General features: G+C 35.5%; 1 protein-coding gene across 1 annotated transcript in view; it reads left to right on the top strand.

Moving 5' to 3' along the window:
* LOC124360163 (DNA translocase FtsK-like) overlaps nucleotides 1-20,818 on the top strand; it is a 34,431-nt gene extending 13,613 nt beyond the window's left edge. The window contains exons 2-4 of the mRNA XM_046813539.1: nucleotides 13,002-13,189; nucleotides 18,668-18,756; nucleotides 18,860-20,818. Of these exons, the coding sequence (XP_046669495.1) occupies nucleotides 13,002-13,189; nucleotides 18,668-18,756; nucleotides 18,860-20,333 (1,751 nt within the window). The 3' untranslated portion in view covers nucleotides 20,334-20,818. The remainder of the gene's footprint in view (nucleotides 1-13,001; nucleotides 13,190-18,667; nucleotides 18,757-18,859) is intronic.
* Nucleotides 20,819-22,037: the final 1,219 nt, after the last annotated feature.

Raw genomic sequence — 22,037 nt, 5'->3', positions numbered from 1 at the left:
TATTTCTAAATTTTTTTAATATTTAAAAATGTAACCAATAGATTGCCAATATTATGAGCTTTAATTTGACGCATCTTACAGAATTGTACGACATTAGCTTCACTTTTAAATCGCGAGAGGAAGCCGTAAAGGTCACTGATTTTCGCAGTCTGTTTTCATACTCCGCCGGGACAGTTTTAACACAGCGAGACTGACTTTTTCATGCAGGTTAGTATCATTAGCATGTCGGTGACGCGAACCGAGGATTTTACCCTCTACCAAAACGCTCAACGCGCCTAAAGAAGTTTTCACTTCAAAAAACAGATTTACATAATTATGTAGAGTAAAAATGTGAGAAACCTAAACAACAGACGTTTCAACCTAGAAGTTACGAAAATGTGTCGTAGTGTACAAGAAAATGAAATACAATGTCTGATTTGAAACCTGGGGACTGTGTCGTACTTCATGCTTCATAAGCAGACTCCAGAAAAAAAGCTATCAGAATCATTGAAAATTTGAATTACAGAGAGTCGTGTAGGGAATCTTTCAGGGAGTTGAGATTGTTGACTTTGCCCTGTCTCTATATTTTTGAGGTGATCATGTACTGCAGATCAAGGTGCACCTTGATTCGTGGCGGTGACGTTCATCAATATGAAACTAGAGGCAGGGACAACTTTCGAACTCATCAACGCAGATTGACATTAGCGCAACATTTACCGCAAGAAGTTGGTGTCAGATTAATCAACAGGCTCCCTGAAGAAATCAAAATTTCCAATAATCAAAATCAATTTAAAACGCGTCTCAAACTCCTATTGGTGTCCAAGGCTTTCTACTCTGTTGATGAATTCATGATAAGCCGCTGGGATATTTGAGAGTGCTGGATCTGAGGTCAGTGCGATTGTGTCTTGAATGATTGTAGGAATTGTGAGTATGAGGTTGCGTGAATGTGTAGATAATATCGTGTAAATTGACAAACTATTGACGATTGCGATACGATGTAAAAATTGTTAAAAGAATGCAATAAAGAGATTATTATTATTATAAGCTCAGTATTACAAAGAATAAGTGATCAAATAGCAATAACAAGAAGTGATTATTGTTACTTATATGTTGGATGAGTAAGATAAATTCTGTAACTCAATATCTAAAAGAGATTGGAAATATATATCACACTGCATATTTGCAAATTTATTTAGATACATTTCGATTTATGCCTTAGCTATGCTCTTCGACTGGAGTAAGATAGAAATTGACTAAGCATAACGTTTACCGCTTATGAAAGCGTTCATTTGTATATGTAGGTAATTGGATGAAAATAGCTGACCTACAAATTCAAGGTCTAAATAATACGTTTCCTTCGCATAAAACATAAATTATTGTGTTCAATGTAAATTGTACTTGGTTTTTGTATAGTTTTCTCCTGAAGAAAAAACGTCACGGTCTGGTAAGAAAACGCATCTGCATGGAAAAGCCAGAAGCACTCCAGGAATGTCCCTCTCGCATCCTGCACCGCGGCGAGTCCTGTGGGTAGATACTGATGGACAGTCTCGTTGCATCCTGCTCCTGTGAATGTGGAATATATGGCGGAGCGCTCACGTTGCGTCGGTGACCATGAGGCTCTCTCTCCTGTCACGTACCACCTTATAGGCTCCGGTATCGGCACATCTCGGCCTCTGCCACATTGTGTAAACACATCCTCATCCCGTGCTGGAGACCGGCTAGTACAGCCTTTCTCACAATTTATGCGTCGTTGTCGGCGCTGACAGACTTGCAACATGACAACTGGGTCAGGTGGCGCAGTTCACATTAATATCGAACAATACGTACTTCAACTGTCCTGCTCTTCTGGAGCTGTTTGCATATCTGGGAAGTCGCCAACATAATCAACCTCGGTGAGTTATGTCAGACTTATGTCTCCCATATCACGGCAAACTGTGAGAGTGCCGAGTTATGTCAGGTTATGTCTCACATATCACGGCAAACTATGGGAGTGCCGATAACCGCACGTCTATGGCGTTGAAGTTATTGACATTAGAGACAGCGCGGGTTCAAATCCGGTCTCTGACCAAAGCAAGTTTTATCAGATTGCTCGATATTTCATTGTACAAAATCTCCACCTTAGTGATACAGTACGATATCTTCATTAGGACGGCCAGAATATGGCTAAAAGGCGATCGGCTTCTTTTTACTAAAATAAATCTGAATATCCTTCATCCTAAGAGAACCCTGGCATATAATGATACTTCGTTCGGTCAGATAAGAGATACAGAATCGATCAAAACGACATCGATAGGTTGATTAATTGTTTCTCGCCTCAGAACATGAGCATCGACTAAATCTTAAAATTTTGAATTAAAAAATGGGAGTGATAAATACATGTTATATCTCTAATTTCTCTAATATAACGATAGATTCAAGAAATAAGATTGGGTTTCTTCATTATTAATTTGACGAATTTTAAGGTAGTACGTGTGAATTCTCAGATTGGACGGTCTCATAGGCCAAATGAATGTACAGGGTAGAAGATCCAAGAGGTGAGAGCTTTCGTATGTCGAGAGATGTTATACATAAAAAAATTATAGAAGCTTCCCGCTATTCTTCATCAATGGATCTTAATAGAAGGTGACCCCTATCCATAACCATACCATCCTGAATATCCCGTCACCCCGAGAGCAAGCGTAAAGGTTCTTTTAGGGCTATGCCTAATGAAAAGTCTCCTTTTGACAGCTTCTTGTCCTAAGTGAAAAAGGCTAATGTTCAGTGACAACTAAGCAATATATCGGTACCTAATGTTACAATTTTCTCACTATCACAATACACATAGAGTATCTGAGTAAAATACTGTTATCCGAAGTGAAAACCAAGGTTTTGGTGGCTGCAGTTCGTTAGAAATGGCTATGATAAACAATTTCCGATTATCTTGTTGGAATAGGATAGAGAATTAAAGGGCATGCAATCCAATTTATGCGTGTTTGAAAAAGCATGTTTATATCCTGGTGGCTTCAATGAACCGTTTCCTACCACTGCCAAATTGACGTTTCCTTAAGATAAGGACAAAGACGAAACTTGGAATCTCACGAAGCGGAGAATGGACGGGTATCACTGAGACATTGCCTACGAAACTGGCGTGTCCAAAGCGATGCCAACACTCTCGAGGCTGCCCATTAGCTTCGGCAACTGCGTGCATCAGGTAGAATAACATGTATTGTGTAACTAGCGTTAGTTCACATTTCAAAATTACGAGAAACTGTTTCGTATGAGGATTGACTTCAATGTTGAAAGACCATTTTGCACGTGTGAGCGAGTTTTCTTGGAGACACATTTGGCAAACCATCTAAGGGATTTTTGTTAACATTTCATTCAGTATCTCTTACGTGGCCCTCGAAGGTGGTGCAATTAGGTTTATGTTGGAATATGTTTTATACAGTTTCTGAAAATAGAAAAATATCTTGAGTGGTAGGATTTTTAAGCATAATTTCGGGACATCTCATAACAAGGCCCGAAATAAAACGGTTGGATACAAGTATGTGAAAGTTTTACATTATGTCCATAAATGTTGACTGACGCGATATGTATTTTTTCTATTCATAAACAATTCCTTAAGAAAACAATACCAAATAAAAATATTTCCTTAAATTATATTTCATGAAATTCATGGTTCTACCTGAAGTATATCTCATTTGTCGTAAAGAATTCTTTTTTCATTACTATTTATTTATTTTCAGTTTTATTTTATTTTAGGTTTACACAATTGAAAAATTTCCATTTAAATTTCTCAGCTTACTTTAAATGCCTGTCATTCAAATGCCTTAGTGTAAAAATTTTATTCTTTCATGTTTCTTAGAGAATCTTAAATCTTAGATCTTAAAGAATCTAAATTAATTCTATTTCTTTCAAAAAAATATTGCTTCACTAATGCCCTGTTTCTTACAAACTCTACAGAAAGAAATAAAATTGGATAATGGTGAAGTGGTTGAATGAAACAAAACTTAGAGTCTGCAAAGTACATTTACTTTCTAGAACATTTAAATTAAAGTGCACTTAAAAGGTTCCCGCAACACGACAATGCAGAGTTGGGCAACGCCACTTAGGTTCTAGGACTACTATCCGCGAGGCAGGAATGTCATGTCAATTAACCCACAGTTAGAGCTACATTTGTGTCGCGGCGCGGCGCAACCACATCGGCACACGGCATGTCACCCGGGGCATGTTTAGTATCCGTCAGTAATAATCATCATTTTTAGGCATTTCTTCATCGAGTAATCAATCTTCTTGGACGAGATTCCTTAATAATGAATGTGGAGCAATTTGTCCACGAGAGTAATATCCTTGCCACAATTTTGCCTTTAGATATTTATACGTAACGATTCCGCAATAATCCATGCCTTTTACAAATCATTGATTTGTTTAATTTAATATTATGTAAGATATTAAATCATTACATAAATTGCCCAAACTTGTGATAGATAGGACAGTTTTCTGCAGTATACAAATATTACCTCTCTTAAAATGTTGAAAGAAAAAGACAAGCTATTTATTAAGGACCCGATTTGTCCTTCTTAAAGTCTGTCCGTCTGTACGATAACTCTTAATCGAAAGGTCAGAGAGATTTGTAAACTTTATACACAGGTTCCTCTTCATATAAGAGGGAACGCTTTTGAATTTACCGTGGAATCGAAATGGCAAAACGAGTCGAATAAACAAATTTGTAAAATAAAAAAGAGTGTAGCATAAAATTAAGTATATGATAGATTTCAATATACTAACACATACGATGAATTTACATTGTTGGATTTGTTGATTTCATATAAAGTTAGAATATAATAATATAACCCATACTAAGTTTTATTGGTTTATTTGTAGGGTATAAATATCAACAATTTTCAAATGATAAAACAAGAACAAAACATGGTTGGTTAACTTTAAATTTCCACTTTATTATATTCAAGGCCAAAGTGGAACATAGAATAACGTAGTTATTATTAAAATTTTTAATCGTGCCAAAAGTGTACATTAAAAAGTCTTTTACAGAGAGGAAAAACATCGTAGGAATATTTACATTTCTTGTATCAGGCAGATTTGTTGAGGCAATAACTTGGTTAGTTAGTTTTATATTTCCATCTACGTCACGGATCCGAAGGGAGATATTCTTCAAACCCCAAAATACCGTTCTTTTATGTAGGCCTATGCCTACAAAAATATAAAAAAGAACGTTAGGGCTGTACTTTTCGTAATGTTAAGATGGATTTCTAAGAATACCTACTTGAACAATTTGAGTTGTTCATGTACCCATGTCTAAAACTAAAGGAGCAGATAATTACTGTTTTTGTCACACAATTGGTTACGACAAACATTGGGCAAGCGTGTAATGAGATGTATTACACGCACGCACATGCGTGCCATGCTGAGGAATGTGTTGTTTATCAGGTTACTACTGGACAACAGTATACTACTCTACTAATGCCATTCTCGTGAGTCCCATTACACGGGCTGGCTTGGCAAACTAGGCTGGTCGACGTTTCCTGGCGTATACTAATAAAATAACTGCAATCGTAAACTAATCTCTACGATATAGTTTGCACGATGCGGGGTTTGGGCTAGTTAACATTGGAACTAAACATCATTATAGAATTATATAAAGGTTTGTCTTGCCAACTTTTAAGCGCTGACATAAAAGGAACGAATTACAAAACAGAGACTGAACCACTAAATTTCCGGAAACTAGAGTTCAATAACACACGTTTCATTAAAAATTAATAGTGGATACCATTGTTTGAACGCAAACAAATATGTTGAACATTAAAGAAACGTTCTTTATTTACTTTGTAAAATATTTTATATCTGTGTTTTATACGTACTTATTACTATTAATTATTTTAATCAAGCTCTTGGGATTTTAAATATTTTTTATTTAAGATCATTAATATTTATGAAATTTAGATGTGGAAAACATTAAAAGGAACTATCAAATTTTGGAAACAAATTTTCTTAAGGCGACATTTGTAGGAAATGATTGCTTCATTGATGACGGAATGTTGTGGTACCTACAAACAACATTCCGGAGTGCCTTTATAAATATACAATAAATTGTTACACTTTGTCTGCAGACTCATGAGCCCAAGAGGATTGTGCTATCCTCGCGCCCCGACTCGCGCAACCCGCTTACCAGTGGTCTCTGTCGTTTCGATGGCTCAAATACCAGTATTTAACCTGCAACACTGTTTTTTTTTACATTTTTTAAGTTTTAAAACATTTTAACCTAACCTTGCACGTTTGGTGAGAGGGGTCATCCAATCCTGCAGCTTTAGATGCTGCGGACAAACTATATCTCTACTATTTTTGCGATTTAATTTAAAATAAGGTTAATCGAAAAGTTTTACTATTGTTGTAATTATAGATAAACACCAATTTTAAGTCTTTGGGAGAGAACCCGATTATAGTTCGAAGAACGTTATCTAAATAGGTCGGTCATCCTATTATTATAGGTTTTTGTCTATGGTTATCAGTCATCCTGAGTCATCATTGTCTGAACGACGAGATGGCATCAACAAACTACTCATAAGGTCAGGGAGAAAACTAAGTGAAATCTTGTTCATCTGTGGATGCGGTGTAAATGGACACGCTTGTCCATTATTTAAATCATTTCTGGTATCTTAGTGTGACAATATTTATTTGTCTACTTCGAGTAAAATAATATTTTTTAAGATTATTTAAATTTAAATTAATTAACTTACAGCAACTGTACGTATATCGGCCGTTATTGTAATAACTGACTAGTTACTTAAATTAAATACCTTTAAAAAATTAAAATTAAAATCTTACAACTTATCAATTCCCATTCTCTTGGCATGTGTTGTTATTTATTTCATTTCACGACACAGTTCATGTAATGTTATTTTTCAATGATGATTTTATGGTAAATATGAATCACAATTAAAATCTTGCGTAATTAATATACTATAAACGACAAACTGTGTGCTATAAGCAAACAATCCATTAAAAAATTGGCATTTCAGAGTTTTATCCTTATTTATTTTGAAATATACAAAACAAATTTCTCATACAAAATAATCTTCCAACAACTACAAGTTTTATGACAAATGCAGTTAATAGATTGTTGGTTAACGAACTAATCAAAGAGTATAGTGATCTTTGCAACATTTCAAGAATTTAAATTTCTGTATGTAAGCCGGTTACTCTCTTATGGCAGTGTTATTGTTCTCGTTTTAAACATCTGCTCACCACACCTTCTAGAAGTATATCGTTACACTTGTCATACTCATTAGCTTGTGATCTTGCAAAAATGATTAACCAACCCAAACCATTATTACGTATATCCTTTATTACGTTTTATTACATTATAAATCGAATTAGAATGCCCCAGTTGGGTTCACCATTGGTTGGTTTATACCTTCCAGTTGAACTTACATTGAGTACAGCAAAAATCGATGTGCCACTTGAGTCTGGGTAACCTTATAGATGTTCAGGAGCGGCACATCACTAACCGCAAATGTCGAGATTCTGGGATGCAAGAGTTGGTCGATAGGTAAGGTACTCCGAGTGATGCCTGTTGGAGTTTGTGGGGCTCCCTAAGTGTTAAGGGTTGTTGCTAGCCTAGACATAAGGGTGTCCCCGTGCCTGCTTTGAATATAGAGACTTCCTCTTCTCTGAAGGAGACATTTATTTATTTATTTCAACGGCAATCGCCAATTTTATACAAAAGCAACAAAAAATAATTATGGACAAGATGTACTAAAGTTTTCTTAGGAGCTAATAAGACAGAGAGTAAATAGTAACATACAACAAGGAGGCATGGCCAGCAAACAACACAGGTAACAACTGTACAAGACTGGAAATTGTAAGGCTAGTAAACACTGTATAGCAATAGGACATAGAACATAGAGCCTAATGAGAGCTATTTAAATAAGAAATAACAACAATTAATTAAATACTATAAAGGAAAAACAGTAAATAAACTATATAAAAAGGACTAACATCAGTAAAGAATCTAAGATAACAGTAGGATAAACTAGAGTGGGATTGAGTTAACAGTGTATAGGGCTGCAGTTTTTATAATAACTAACATGACTGAGATTAATGCCTAAAGTTATTTCTCGTGGTTCTTGTCAGGAGGCGGCCTCTTCCCACAATCTTACCCATCCAGAATATCCTGTCACTCCTGAAGCAGCGCAAAGATCCTTTTAGGACTAGGTCCAATTTCTCAGATTCTTGTCCTAAGAGAACAAGCGAGGTAAAACTTGTGAATATATAGAAAATTAACTAAATTAAAATTAGTATGGATTAGTTTTGACTGGTAGATAACGTCAGATCATTAAATCATAACCTATAAAATAAAATGCTAACAAATAATCAAAACACGTTCTAGAAGTTTAAAATCGGTTCAAATGTTATTCTCCTGAGCCTGTGATCTAGCAAACAATAGGAAGACAAAATTTAAAGGGTAAATATAATTTCCGACAGTGTCAGAATGTCTCCGTCAGTCCGGTCCGGTTCAGTTCCAAGTCCGCAGTTCCCTGTCTACCGACCAGCTGTTGCTACACATTCGCCGCGGCTGTCCTGCAGCTTTCTCTTTACCATATCGATATCGTATTCATTATGTCATCAAGTATTATTAAAACTAACGTAATTTGGAGTATCAAGATATCTCTTCCTTGTACGTTTCTGGTTGCAACGTAAAATTATATGGCAGATTTTGTGTATTGTTCATACATACAGGATTGTTTTTGGGCAATTTCCGGTCAGGTTCCATTTTCTTTATTTTTCATACAGTTTTTACCAATAAAATCTGTGATGGATGTTCTTTATTAAAACACTATATTTTATGGTAATAAAATGTTTGGGAGTCACTTGAGGATGAAGACGTAAGGATTAACTTCAAAACCTTTCACGAGAATTACACCATGCTATATATGGTTGCTTCCTTAACAATGATACGGTAAAAAGCCAACATTTTTTACTTCTTCAAAACATCGGTATGGCTCGGAATGCCTTCTCATTATATCTTCCAACATACTCCTTTCAAATTAAACTGGCTAATTGATCGAAAACTGTACAGTTCCTTTTAGTTTTGATTGCAGTTTAACGTTTTTATTACTCAATAATAAATAACTTCTCATTATGAATTTTGAAATAGATTCCTATAACTTGTATCTCATTTAATTCCAGCACTTTTTAATACCGTAAAAGAGAGAATATTAAAACTTGTTGATACCGTAAACGAGATTCTTTTGTACATGCATAACGATTACTATAGTTAACAAATTCTTAGTGAGATATGAAGAAAGAAACCAAACCTAAATATATTTTACGTACAAAATCTTTAAGCGAGATGAAACTTGTGAAGATATAAAGAATTATTAGTTGCAACTGTTGGGTTACGAAAGAGCATTGAATTAAAGTACTAGAACATTGATGGATAGTACACCTTTTAAAAGAGTAAAGGTGTACTCTTGAATGGAGACAATCATCAAATAAAGATTTGTTAGATACCTTTCAACCATGTCTCTCAGTAGGACAGCCAGGTTGCGCTATTACCATTAGGAGCACCAAGGTAGAGAAGTCAGTAAGCGGCGAGCAACAATCCAGTTTTTTCTGGGTGCCGATCAAAAAGCGCCCTGACGACTATTACGGTGCCCCGCTTACGTGCGGTGACGCAATGTTCGCGCCAGCTGACATTGGCAAGGCCGTCGCACTCAGCGATCACATAAGACCAATAGATGGAGCACTCCTATTCCTACAGCATTACTGGTGTTGAAGCCAGTGGCGGGCCATCTTGAGAAACGTCTAGAAACGCCAAACGCCGTCCAGAAAAGCTTAAAAATTGCAGTCCGCGCGCATAAATAAATCGCCACCTAGCCCACTTAGGATTAAGCCAAAAATGTTCAAATTTGGTGTACGTATATCTCATAAAACACCGATTCCAATGGCGCAACTCAAATTACCAGTTTTGATCTCTATATAATTTTAATGAGCAAAAAACTTTAAAAGTTTTATACACATTTGAAATCGTAACATGAAAAAGTCGGTCTGTGAGGAATTTTTTTTGTTTTTAGGACAGGCAAGTTTTGTAAGCCGGAAAGTTTGAGATAAAGAGTTGAATTATTTTTTTCATTCGAAACTTTATTTTCTAAGACCAGTCGTTTTCCTGATATTATCGGCAGAATATAGGCGAAAACCCTGACCGCATCGCCCGACCTACAACAGATCGCCTACACTCCAGGCCGCTCTCGGCTCTTAAATTAAAACTCAACATATCGTTAATTTAAAATTCATTTAAATGTAATTAATTATTTTTAATATGTTAAACATTTTTAAACCCCATTTATAAGGCATTCGCTTATCATTTCATGTAAATAGAAACTGTCATTCAGTACAATTAAATATTAACTAAACTTGAGGCAATATAAGGTACAATAAAGTAAACCACTAGACATAGACTTATTTATTTATCAACGGACAACCATTTTTTATAAGAAATAGTGCAAATTAATTAATTCAAGACAGACAGCATAATCGAACAAATTTATAATAAAACATGGTGTGTTAGTTTTGACTATGCAATAATTATAAAAAAAATCATAAATAACACTAACCAACTCGAAAACTAATATAACTTGAGTATAATAAACAAGAACAACAACAACAACAACAACAAGATAAAAGAAAAATAATGATAAACATTTAAGAATTAACAAGATAAATTTAGAGCAAATAACAAACAACAAGAAATGATGTAGCAGATCTACTTGGAAAAATCTATACATTTACAAGAAATCAGGTAATTAACAATGTACAATCTCATTTAGCAGTGCAATTTTAGAAACAAATATTAATTCATTAAAAAAGTACAAAACAAATAAGTTTAAATTTACCACCAAGCTATTAGAAAAAAATAACGTTAAAAAATAAATAAATTAAGTATCATTGAGCATGATGAAAAGACTATTTCTAAAAAAGCTATAGCTACATACGAAATATTCCAGATGCTGGCACACCAAATTACCCAAATGGGTAATTCATTATGTTTATATAAATAATGAATTTAATATAATGGAAATTAAAAATATGAAAATTAGAAACATAAATATCCAAAGCTTACAATAAAACGTACCTCTCTACTGTCCTAAAAAATATTACAGTTTTTTAATAGATTGACTGCGTATTCTGGTTTTGTGTAATGATGCACTGACATCTTTGCAGTGGTGATGTAGTCGCACTTTGAAGTATTGTTTACAAATAGCTTTTTGAACTAATATAAGGTGATTTTACCCCAGGATCTTGTACAAAACAATGCCCTCCTGGGAACAGATTTACACCGATACACTTTCGTAACCCTGAATTTACCATTCTGTCCTCTAGTTTTTTCACAGTTGTCACGTCGCCTTTCTTAATACGCAACTTTACTTCTGTTTCGCATAACAAACAAAGTTTTCACAACACCTTCAGAAGGTTGTAAAAGTCCTCCCTCGATTTTTACAACTTATCAAACTGTTGCGGTATTGCGTTTCCTCATTAGCCTGTAAACAGCTGTAGGCACCCGCTACAGGCTATTTTTATTTCCTTAACGTTCTTACTACAAAACCAGAAAGGTACTCCACAATATGCGTCGTTACATTTGAAGTGTTTCCTACAATATCATAGTAATAGTCGAGATCTTCATCTTCCTTCTCATGTTCTTAAACCTGCCAGACAGCAGCGAACACAGTCTGAGCGCTCGCCACTAGGGTGAATCAATCCCAAGGTCGCCGCCATTGTTGTATCATCAGGCGACAGAGGCGGCTTCAACGGGCAACCCCACTGCTCCATCTATTGGTCTTATGTGATCGCTGGTCGCACTGCAGTCTATAGGACTACCGCGCTGCCGAGGTCTAACTTGACTCATAAATCTCTAGGTGCAACGTCTGCTAATCTCATGGCAGTACGGGCCGATTACGATTCATGCTGACTTAATCTGCATGAAGACATTCATGATAAATAATATTTATTATTTGGCTAAAAGGAGCCTTAGTTTGAAATTGGTGTGTCGGTTTAATAGGCATTAATTAGTAATATTGTCTAATAAAATATGTCGTATATGCCAGAATTATAAAAGTAATTCTATTCTAGCAAGTGTTCTCATTAATAAAATTGGATGATTGACAATATAAATGAATACTCTCATATATCAGTGTTATAAGTTTGAACACGATTTAATCGTAGTTCAACAGTAATAATGCATTTTCTCACTGTTGTATATTTTCCAATAGGAACAAACGAAGCACTCAAGTATGGTTTCTTTTTATGAACTAGCTTTTGTATCACATGACAACATTTGGTGCTAACATCGATTCCCGCGAAAATTTCTATGCATATTTTAAAACAACGGTCATTTAAAACAGTGGAATAAAATCTTAAGGTTAAAATGAAAATAAGTTACTGTACACTAAGTCAGGTTTTTACATGATGGCAATGACAAAGTCGTAGCAAAAACAAATCTGTAAAATATCTGAGTATAATCGTATGACATTTTATCATGCTACATAATAACACGTGAGGAATGTAATATTTACTTTGCGTTCTGTCAGGCTGGTGGTGTCTGTACAAGGATTTGAGAGTGAAGGATACAATAAAATGTGTCACTGTGACGGGAGTGATAGTTGTTACAATCTTTAATTACCGTTTTCTGTGATACTTTCCCGAGTGATCTATCGTATACAGTTGTATGTAATCATACTTTATACATTCTCCCATATAAATAGGTTACTAACAAGATTGTTTATGACGACTTATTTATAAACAAGGAACTAGCATAGACAATAATTTACAACCCATAGATTAAAACAGTGAGTAAAGTTTATATCATGCATTGTCGTATCCCGACGTCTAGAAGAGAGAGAGCCAAACCGGTCGTACGCTCTCAGACGTCGCGTCGCAGTAAGTGAATGTGCGATCTAGCGCAGTATAATAGTAACGCTGTCAGTGTTGCAGCTGTTGCACCGATTGTGTAACAATGATTGTTGCAGCGTGGCTGGCGGCCGCGGGCTGGTGCGAGGACGACACCCAAAATGGCAAACAACTCATCATGCTGGAGATTGAGCGACTCAACTATCCAGGCGAGGACAAGGTGGTGAAGAGACAGGCGTCTGTTCAGTACGGAGGTGCTCCAGACAGGTACATCGTGCGGAGCAGTGGGGAGGGTGGCCAACAACAGGTGAGCAGACATGTGCACCCCATCAGTCATGTAAGGGAGAAGTTAACAAAGTAGACAGAATTGCGGTGTAAGAAGAAGGAGAAGCTTAAATCAGAAAGTGACTTTAATTAGACAGAATTACTAAAACGCTTATCTAAGCGCAATTTTAGGTCTTTGTATTTAATTCCAGTTACAGCTTTTCCATATTTTTCCATAAATTTATTATTAATGAACATTTCCAACATGACATTTCATAAAACAGTATACTGAGGTGACGAGGGGAGGTTATTACTAATAAAAGAACATTTTAGCCTTTCAGGGTTTATAATTATAACAATTTATTATACCTTATTCACTATACAGAACATCCTAGACGAATTGACTGATTTCTAATTTCATTCATCAAACATATTCGTAACAATAAATAGTCTTATCGCTTAACACGAAAGCGATTCCAATCAACAATACCAAAAGGTAATACCGGGAAACAGACATGAACGCATTGGAAATGAACTACGGCTAACATGGGACAGGAGACAGAACATAGCTCTATTCTGCATTAAAGTCAAGTCCCTTCGATGACGTTGCATGCTCCAAGTGATCTGACCCGGATTAGTCTGATACCCTCATATCGTTTATGCAAACAAGAGAAGGCCGTACGAAAAAGCCATGGAACTCTCTCAAAACAACATTCACTACAAGACTAAACAGAATCGCCGCCGATAACGGTTCCTTCCTTTTTACGACGATCCACCTTACACCGATACCCACACGAACAGTCACGACCCAACGGTCCGTCACTATCTCGTCTGCCATTACAAATACAGTTGAACTTCGGTCACAGTTGAACATGCTTACTCTCTAACTTCATTTTAAACTCCTAACCTTAGCAAAAGATTGAAATTGCAAAGTGACTGTCGTTGTTGTGAGACCCAAATGTAAGGTCGAAATAAATAGTGCCAAAATATTACACATTCTTTTTGGTTTAAGTATTAAATGTTTTTTTTTCTGTCCAAGAAAGTTCTGAAAAGACTAGTTTAGGGTGTCATTTGAATCCAATTGCATTTTTAAAACAACATAAAGACTACTAAATGCATTTCCATACTAATTGTAAAATTACAAAGTTTGTTTATTTTTGTATTATATCGTTGAATGTGATAAACATTTCAAAGTCACTAAAGTACTGATTCAAACAATTAATTTCCACCTAAAAATATTCAATCAAAAGTGTATACAAATGAGATAAGGCGACTAGACTTAAATAAAAATTATACCATCCTCATAATTTTACAAAGGTTGCATTATCAAAATAAATAAATAAATGTTTTATTACATAATAAGAGAAACGTGCACAACTTAAAGAACATTTTGATAATTTTAAAGGTATTACAATTTCTCATCAACCTCCATCCTGTTTGTGAATAGTGAAATTAGTGTATATTTGTATGTTTGAAGTTTTTACATGCGTAGAAATCACATATATAATAGACCTACTCAATGCAGATGTGAGGAGAAATTTGGAATCAATGTAGACCTACGAATTTACATAATGACTCAACAGTGTTAATGAAAACAAAATAAACAAGGTTTCCTGTGAGTTGCATAAGTTTATAAATTAGTGTGAGCCTTCATTAGTCAGATGACAACTTTTTTGTTCTTTTTTATATCTTAAGTGAAATCAGGAAGTCCAAAATTCTCTCCAACGTACTAGGAAACAAATTTCACAATATTATAATGAGTTAGGATCGGCGATAAGTAAATGTGTTAGTTATACATAATCACGTAAAAATAATTTCAACTTAGAGATTGGCAAAATTCATAATACCAGGATTACACAATTTTTATTCACTCGCATATAATTTTTCTACACCAATAGATTAAAAGGATTTATGAACAATTATTTACCTGTTCAATTCTAAAATTGACGAAAGTTAACAACATACACAACTTATGAGTTTAAAATTGATGAAAGTTAACAACATGCACAACTTATGAGTTTAAAATTGATTAAAGTTAACAACATGCACAACTTATGAGTTTAAAATAGCTCAATATTTATTGAGTTCAGTACTTGAATTCAGCCATAGGACGTTCAAATGTTGATTACACTTGTTGACTATAGCTATACCAATTTTGAGTATTGGAATCTGCCTATTGAATCACTCTCATGACAGACATTTTAGGAATGTATCCTTACCGATTGTGATTCAAAACCACATCTTGTTCTACTAATTAAACAGGGTGTTTCAGAATTATGTTCCAATATTTTAAGGCTTTTTTCTGGGCCAAAGGCACAAGGCAAATCTAAATTCCATACTGAAATCGTCCGAAGTTTTATTTACTATTTTATTATGCCATTTTAAATGAATCAGAGATGAAATTAAAAGAGCATTTTCGTATACAGTAAAATAAAGATATTAAATTTATAACTAAAAAAATCAATTTATACAAAATTTAAAACTTATCGTCAATAAGTTGTTTATAATAACCATTCACAAACAACTGACTATTGGTTAAATTTTGAAAATTACAGGATTTGGCAGTATTAGCTGTTTGAAACTAAGGTCATTTCCGGATTCAGAAAACATTTGATCACATACACAACGTTTAAAACAATACAAATATTTGAAGTAATCGGAAGTAAAATTGATTGTGTACTCTGGTAGATTAAAAACTTATAATATTTCAAAATCTAAGGGCCTGTTCATTTATGTCTTTGGATTTCCGGAGAATAGATATAGCATCATTATAGGGATTCTATGGCAGATATTTTGTTCAATACAGCTAGTACTGTTCTTCAAGCACAGATCTACCACACTATTTCTTATATTCAGAGTTTTAATCCGTTTCAGTCTTATAACAATTTCGTAAACTTTATGAATTAAATTGAAATATTTAGTATTTGTCACTATTGTCAGGATTTACTCAATAGCACATGTTTAAAGGTTTTCTGTAATATATTTATACTGTTTCCTTCGTTTGTCCCTAAATAGCGTATTACCAAATCTTTTAAGTCTATGACATCATGGACTGTTATATAATTAAAGCTTTTACTAAGGGAATATCTTGAATTTGATATCGAATTTAAGCATAGTTTAAAATATCGAGACAGTATTAAATTGTGTTTATTATTTTTTTATATTCTTGGTATATACAGTTTGTATTATGTTTTTACCCTAATACGGCGTCCAACCATTAATGATTGTTTTATTTTAAACATTAGTTAAATACTGTATTTAAAAAAATAAAAACTTTAACTGAGTTACATTCTTGAAGCTCTTGTCTTATTGGAAATTATCTATTAATTTAAACAAACTCTCCAATAATATAAAGTTTTTATTTTTGTGATGCCTTTCGTACTCAATGAGTACATCTTCGGACTCACACAACTGAATATTTAATTTAATATTTAACTGAGTTCATTACATAATGCAAGATTGATTACTCATCCCTTATCATTACTTTTAAAACCAATATTTACCAAGGATTGTAACGATGACAACCGCACCTGAAAGTAGGCGTTATGTTAAAAGGCTTGGGGAAATAGTAACAGAAATGTGTCCCGAGACAGACAAATGTTGGCGTCATTGAGAACCGATCAGAAATGACTTAGTGACACAATAGTCGAGTGACTTGACAATCAGGTGAATGTAATAAAGACTCGGTCCTACACCGGGACAATTATAGGTCCAAGTTCTCACGGTGTGACGCAACTCTGGAGTATACTGTCACTACACGAGTATACAGCAATAACAGTAATGTTGGTGTTGTCAATACGAACACGTTCGACGTGATTGTCGTGGACAGGAGGTAGACATCTGGGCCAAGACCATTCACTCACCGTGCAGTTGTAGGAGGCTCATTAACCGGCTTGGCCATAGTACTGGACAGGTAATTATCGACCTGAATCATTTCTGTCCCCGTTTTGAAATCTTTGAAAATACTCGAGATTGGAAGTCAAAAGCAATATAGATTGAATATTATGAGACCAAATTTTTTTATTTGAATCACATTAGTTTGAAATAACGACTTTAAAACATTTGTTTGGTTTTCAGCATGCATTATGCATCTTGCAGCCTGCTTTGCATACATTCAATATAAAAAACACACAAGTATCTAACTTTCACAGTCAGTTAGATAACCTTGTGGAAAGCAGTTTGCGTTGTTTCCACATAAACCTTCCACCTTCCGGCAGCTTTCAAGACGACCACTTCCGATTAAACATGCCTTTTGCATGACCATAAACTCGGTCTTGATTAACTTTCAATCGTAAAACTGAGTGACATTACAGTAACTTGCACTAGACATTACACTCAGTAGACATTATTACTTCCTAACATGAACTCAGACGTAACGGTAAAAGCATTTACGATCTTCCTCAAAGCGTTTTGTGATATTATGATATGTTATTTAAGTTGTTGATACGATATCGTATGACATTAACGATTCGTTTCGTGACATTTTGCTCAAGAAGAAATTTAACGATGGATTGTACTAGATTCTGCAACAATGACGAAATCATTTTCAAAATTACAGATATCATTAGACCCTTCATTCATCAATCCCGAATCTCTAAAGCTGCTGGCGGCTGCCACATTTCTGTTCGATACTTTCTCTCTTTCAGAATTGCAAAGTGGCGGTCGCCAGGGAGTCCTTAATGATTGGTCAGTGATCCCTGATTTATGGCCCAGTCTGTTTATTTCTTGCTTGTTAGGAAACAAAATGTTCCATCCGGTAGATTTCGAAATTTGTTTCAGTTAACATCCGCTTTAATTACCGTATGTTTTTATAAGTTCATATAGACTCCTAATGAGCTTTAAACTACTATTGTAGGATTCCCAACAAGAAAAATCACCGTGTGAGGGTGGCTTCGTAGTAAATCATATCCCGTAGGCTTGAGTATTTACCGATTTAATACCAATTTAGGAATGTGTTTTGTGTATTTTAGTCACGGACTATGCTAGACATACAATATAAAATATTTCTAATACTGCATAGTACTTCGTAGTTGTACATTGTGTCAGCACGGTAGTGCAAGTCTCGGCTTGATACATAGAAGACAGCGTATTATAACGCATTTGAATTTGAATAGTAACTGACAGCCTTCTTTCTCGAGTCGGAAGAAAACATAGAACATTTTTGCAAAGAATGTCTTCAAAATTGCAATTAGACTCACTTATTTTACATATAACAAGCCTACGTTCTCTTTAGAAGTCAATACAGCTCAGTTGATACTCTGACTGAGATAATATTATGTTAGAATTTGTAACAAATAATAGCCTAGAATAATTATTTGGAAGTTTTTAATTCATGTAATATCAGGCAATTAGATCAAACTTTTAAGTCTGCATTCCTTACATAAAGTATAATCATATATAATGGTGACTAGCATATTGTATTAACTAAAATAAGTTATATTTGAAATAAATAAATGTTAGATTGTGTTAAAAGTTCTACTTTAATCTTACAAATTGAATAAACGTAATCCTTTATTATTAGGTTCCCCCAGAGTACCTGACTCTGCTACACCAACTCTCACCTCAGCAAAATGACCAGCAACGTGACATCCAGCAACTCTACATCACCAGGTACTTTTTTATGAAATATACTCCATGTGCACTGGTTTTTGCATATCTAGCCCATGTACTTTATTTAAGTAACACTTATTGTTTGCGAATGATGTCATACCAGGAATCCTCAAGAGGTATACGCTGAGTACGCCAACCAGCCACCACCGCCGCCACCGCGGCCCAAGCTGACGCCAGAGCAGGAGCAGATGAGGCGTCTGCAGGAGGATGCAGCCAACAAACACATCAGGGAACAGCAGGAGCGGGCCCTCCAGCGTGCTCTCCAGACTGGCCAGTTCCAGCCGGGCTTCCAGCCTCAACCTTACCAGCCCCAGCAACAGACTTACCAACAGCAACCTTCTTACCAACAGTCCCAGCAACTGTCCTATCAAGAACCACAACCATCCTACCAGCAGCAATCAGCTTACCAGCAACCGCAGCAGCCTCAATCCCTTTCTCAATACGACTCCGCTAGTTCCCTAGAGATAGAGCCCCAATACTCCCAGCCACCTTCACCACCTCAGTTCTACCAGCAGACCAGGTCCATCCGACCAGCTCAGGCACCTCAGAAGTTCTCCTACAGTCAGGTCCAGTTTGGGTCATCTGAATTGGCAAGAGAAGCTCTTGAACCGAGATTAGTGTCTATTCAGCAGAAATTGAAGAGTCAAGCTAAGCCACAACCCCAACCCCAGTATTATTCTCAGCCGCAGGTCCTTCCGCAGCCACAAGCTCTTCCTCAGCCGAGACCACAGGTTCGCTTCAATGCTTATGTACAGCCTCAACAGCAGACGCCCACTCAGCCGCAGCATCCTCAGCAGTACCTGATAGAGACCACTAGGCCGGAACAGGAGGAGGAACAGGTTGTCATGATTCCCAGACCTCGCAAGCCGTCCTCTCAACCCCAGTCATTATACTACAGGCCACAGCCAGCTCCCATTAACAGTGTCGAAAGCACTCACTATGCCAAGGAGCCACAGCCCTACACGACAATTCCAAGAGAATACCAGACTCCCCAACAGTACCGACCCGCTCCCGCTCCTCAGTACGTTAGAAGACCTCAAAATCTGCCATCTCCTGATGCACCCTCTCGATCAGCCATCTATGTCCAACAGTCTGGAGTAAGCAAGAGGGTCACCACGCCATCGCCTCCGTACAACCCATACTCTGCGTACACTCCGGGAGTTCCGGTCCCTCGGATTCCGACTCCTCAAGGACATCGTCCCCTAACAGCGACTGAAATACACGCTCTATCAAAAGCTGGATTTCAAATTTCGCCACTGACCTTAAACAGTCTTCAGGAGTCTAGTGACATTTCTCCTGCCTACGACGAAGACAGTGACGTCTACAGATCACCCAGTTCCAAGCGGCAGAGTCAGTACCTTGACGAGAGGAAGCCCCCGGGAAAGTACCCCAAGAGAATTCCCAAGCCCGTTCCTCTGACTGATCACGAACGAAAGCTCCTGGCCGAACAGGGTATCAGGAATTTATATAGAGTGGAAAGCTCGGAGAGCAAGGATGCACCGGTAACCTATGTCTTGGCCATAGACAACAGTGTGCGAAAGAGGGAGTCAGAGTCAGCGACGAAAGATAAGAACTAACCATGGAAATTAGAAAGTAAAAGAAAGACTTTTTGGCACCAACTTAAAAATCTGGTAGTTCGTGCAGGAAGAAAAACGTGATATTAATGTACTTACCAGAAGTATTTAATGTTACCAAAAGTGTGCTTAATTATTGTTTTACCAATACCTAAAGTGCTTTGAAGGAAACAGCTTGCTAGTAGAAATATCATACACTAAAACATCGTAACATTCTTAATGTATTATACCAATAGTACTAGTAAGCTAATACCAAAGAGCAAAATAAGGGATAGAGATCAAAATTAACGTCGCTTATTGCCATTCGAATTTAATGGTGCAGTACGAAATACCAGGAAAAGGGGTCGGTGCATGTGGATAACTCGATTTATTGTAAATGTCTGTATATAATACTGTAGAAAAGAACTACTTAGCATTTAAGGATTGAAGTTCAAATGTTAACCTAGGTATAAGTTGATAATAAATAAATGTGGTACCGCATTAAACCATTTAATGTAATTTTGTATGATAACCTTAAAAAAACAAATAATATGTATTTGAAAATTTAGTTATTTGAGGGCTGTAAGGTCTTAATATGAGGTTTTGGCAACTGCCTTTTATTAGCTTGTTTATAATGATTGCAAATAAACATATTGGATTAATTACATATTAGAAATTACACACTCCATGAATAGGTAACTAAGAGGAGAGGTGGAGAGGTTAAGTGGAAGAGAGGACTTTATAGTCATAACTTTGTCTCTAATAAAGTAATTTTTCATTTCATGGATTTACTCCAATTCAAAATTAGCCTCAATTAAAGTTTTTACTGTTTAAATTTACACAGAAATGTTCCCCTTCAAACATTTTTGATTCTATAGAAAACTAGCAATCTAGTTTGGTACGGCAACCCTAAATATTTGTAATAGAAGTTATATCCATTGGAAAACGTTCTCCATCCTTGGGGAACTATGGAAGGCTTAAATGACAATTTTAAATTTTATATCCCAAAGTTGGAGTGAGTAACGTGGTATTTAGATATATAGATAAGTAAGGCCACTTCACAAATTTAACTCACAATCTAGAAATAAATATAATAGTACAAGGTGTCCACAAATTACTTGATTTTGTTGTTTCATTTATGAAGTTAAAATCCAAATGTTTTCGAATAGTTCAAAGACATACTGAATGTTGGAAGTTAACTGTAGAGGAATTGTATTAAATGTAATAAATATTCCTATGGTCTTCCAAATAACCTACAAAAGTATGGTACAAGGCTTTAAACCCGCTAAGGAGATCTCTCTCTCTCTCTCTCTCTCTCTACATATATATACATTAAATTGTATATAAATGGCAATAGCCTTATTTAATTTCAATAAACATTGAATCGCAAAAAGTACTCCCGGCGGAGCAAGTACTTTTTGCGATATATATATATATATATATATATATATATATATTATATATATATATATATATATATATATATATATTGCCAAAAATCTAAAGAAAGAATATATTTCGTTCTATGTACAGTATCCTGTATAAATGGTGTATAATATCATATTTACAACATTATACTATTTCAATTTTATCATATATACATGATTCCATTGCTCATTTATGACAATGACTATAACGAATTAATGAAATATGAGTATAACTTTATAAATGTCAAAAAATCCCTAAAAAATAATTATGAGATATTTCAGTTCTAGCCAAATTCAGCCC

Source organism: Homalodisca vitripennis, chromosome 4 (genome assembly GCF_021130785.1).
Source record: "Homalodisca vitripennis isolate AUS2020 chromosome 4, UT_GWSS_2.1, whole genome shotgun sequence".
Classification (NCBI taxonomy): Eukaryota; Metazoa; Arthropoda; class Insecta; order Hemiptera; family Cicadellidae; genus Homalodisca; species Homalodisca vitripennis.
This window is presented reverse-complemented; position numbering and strand designations above follow the sequence as displayed.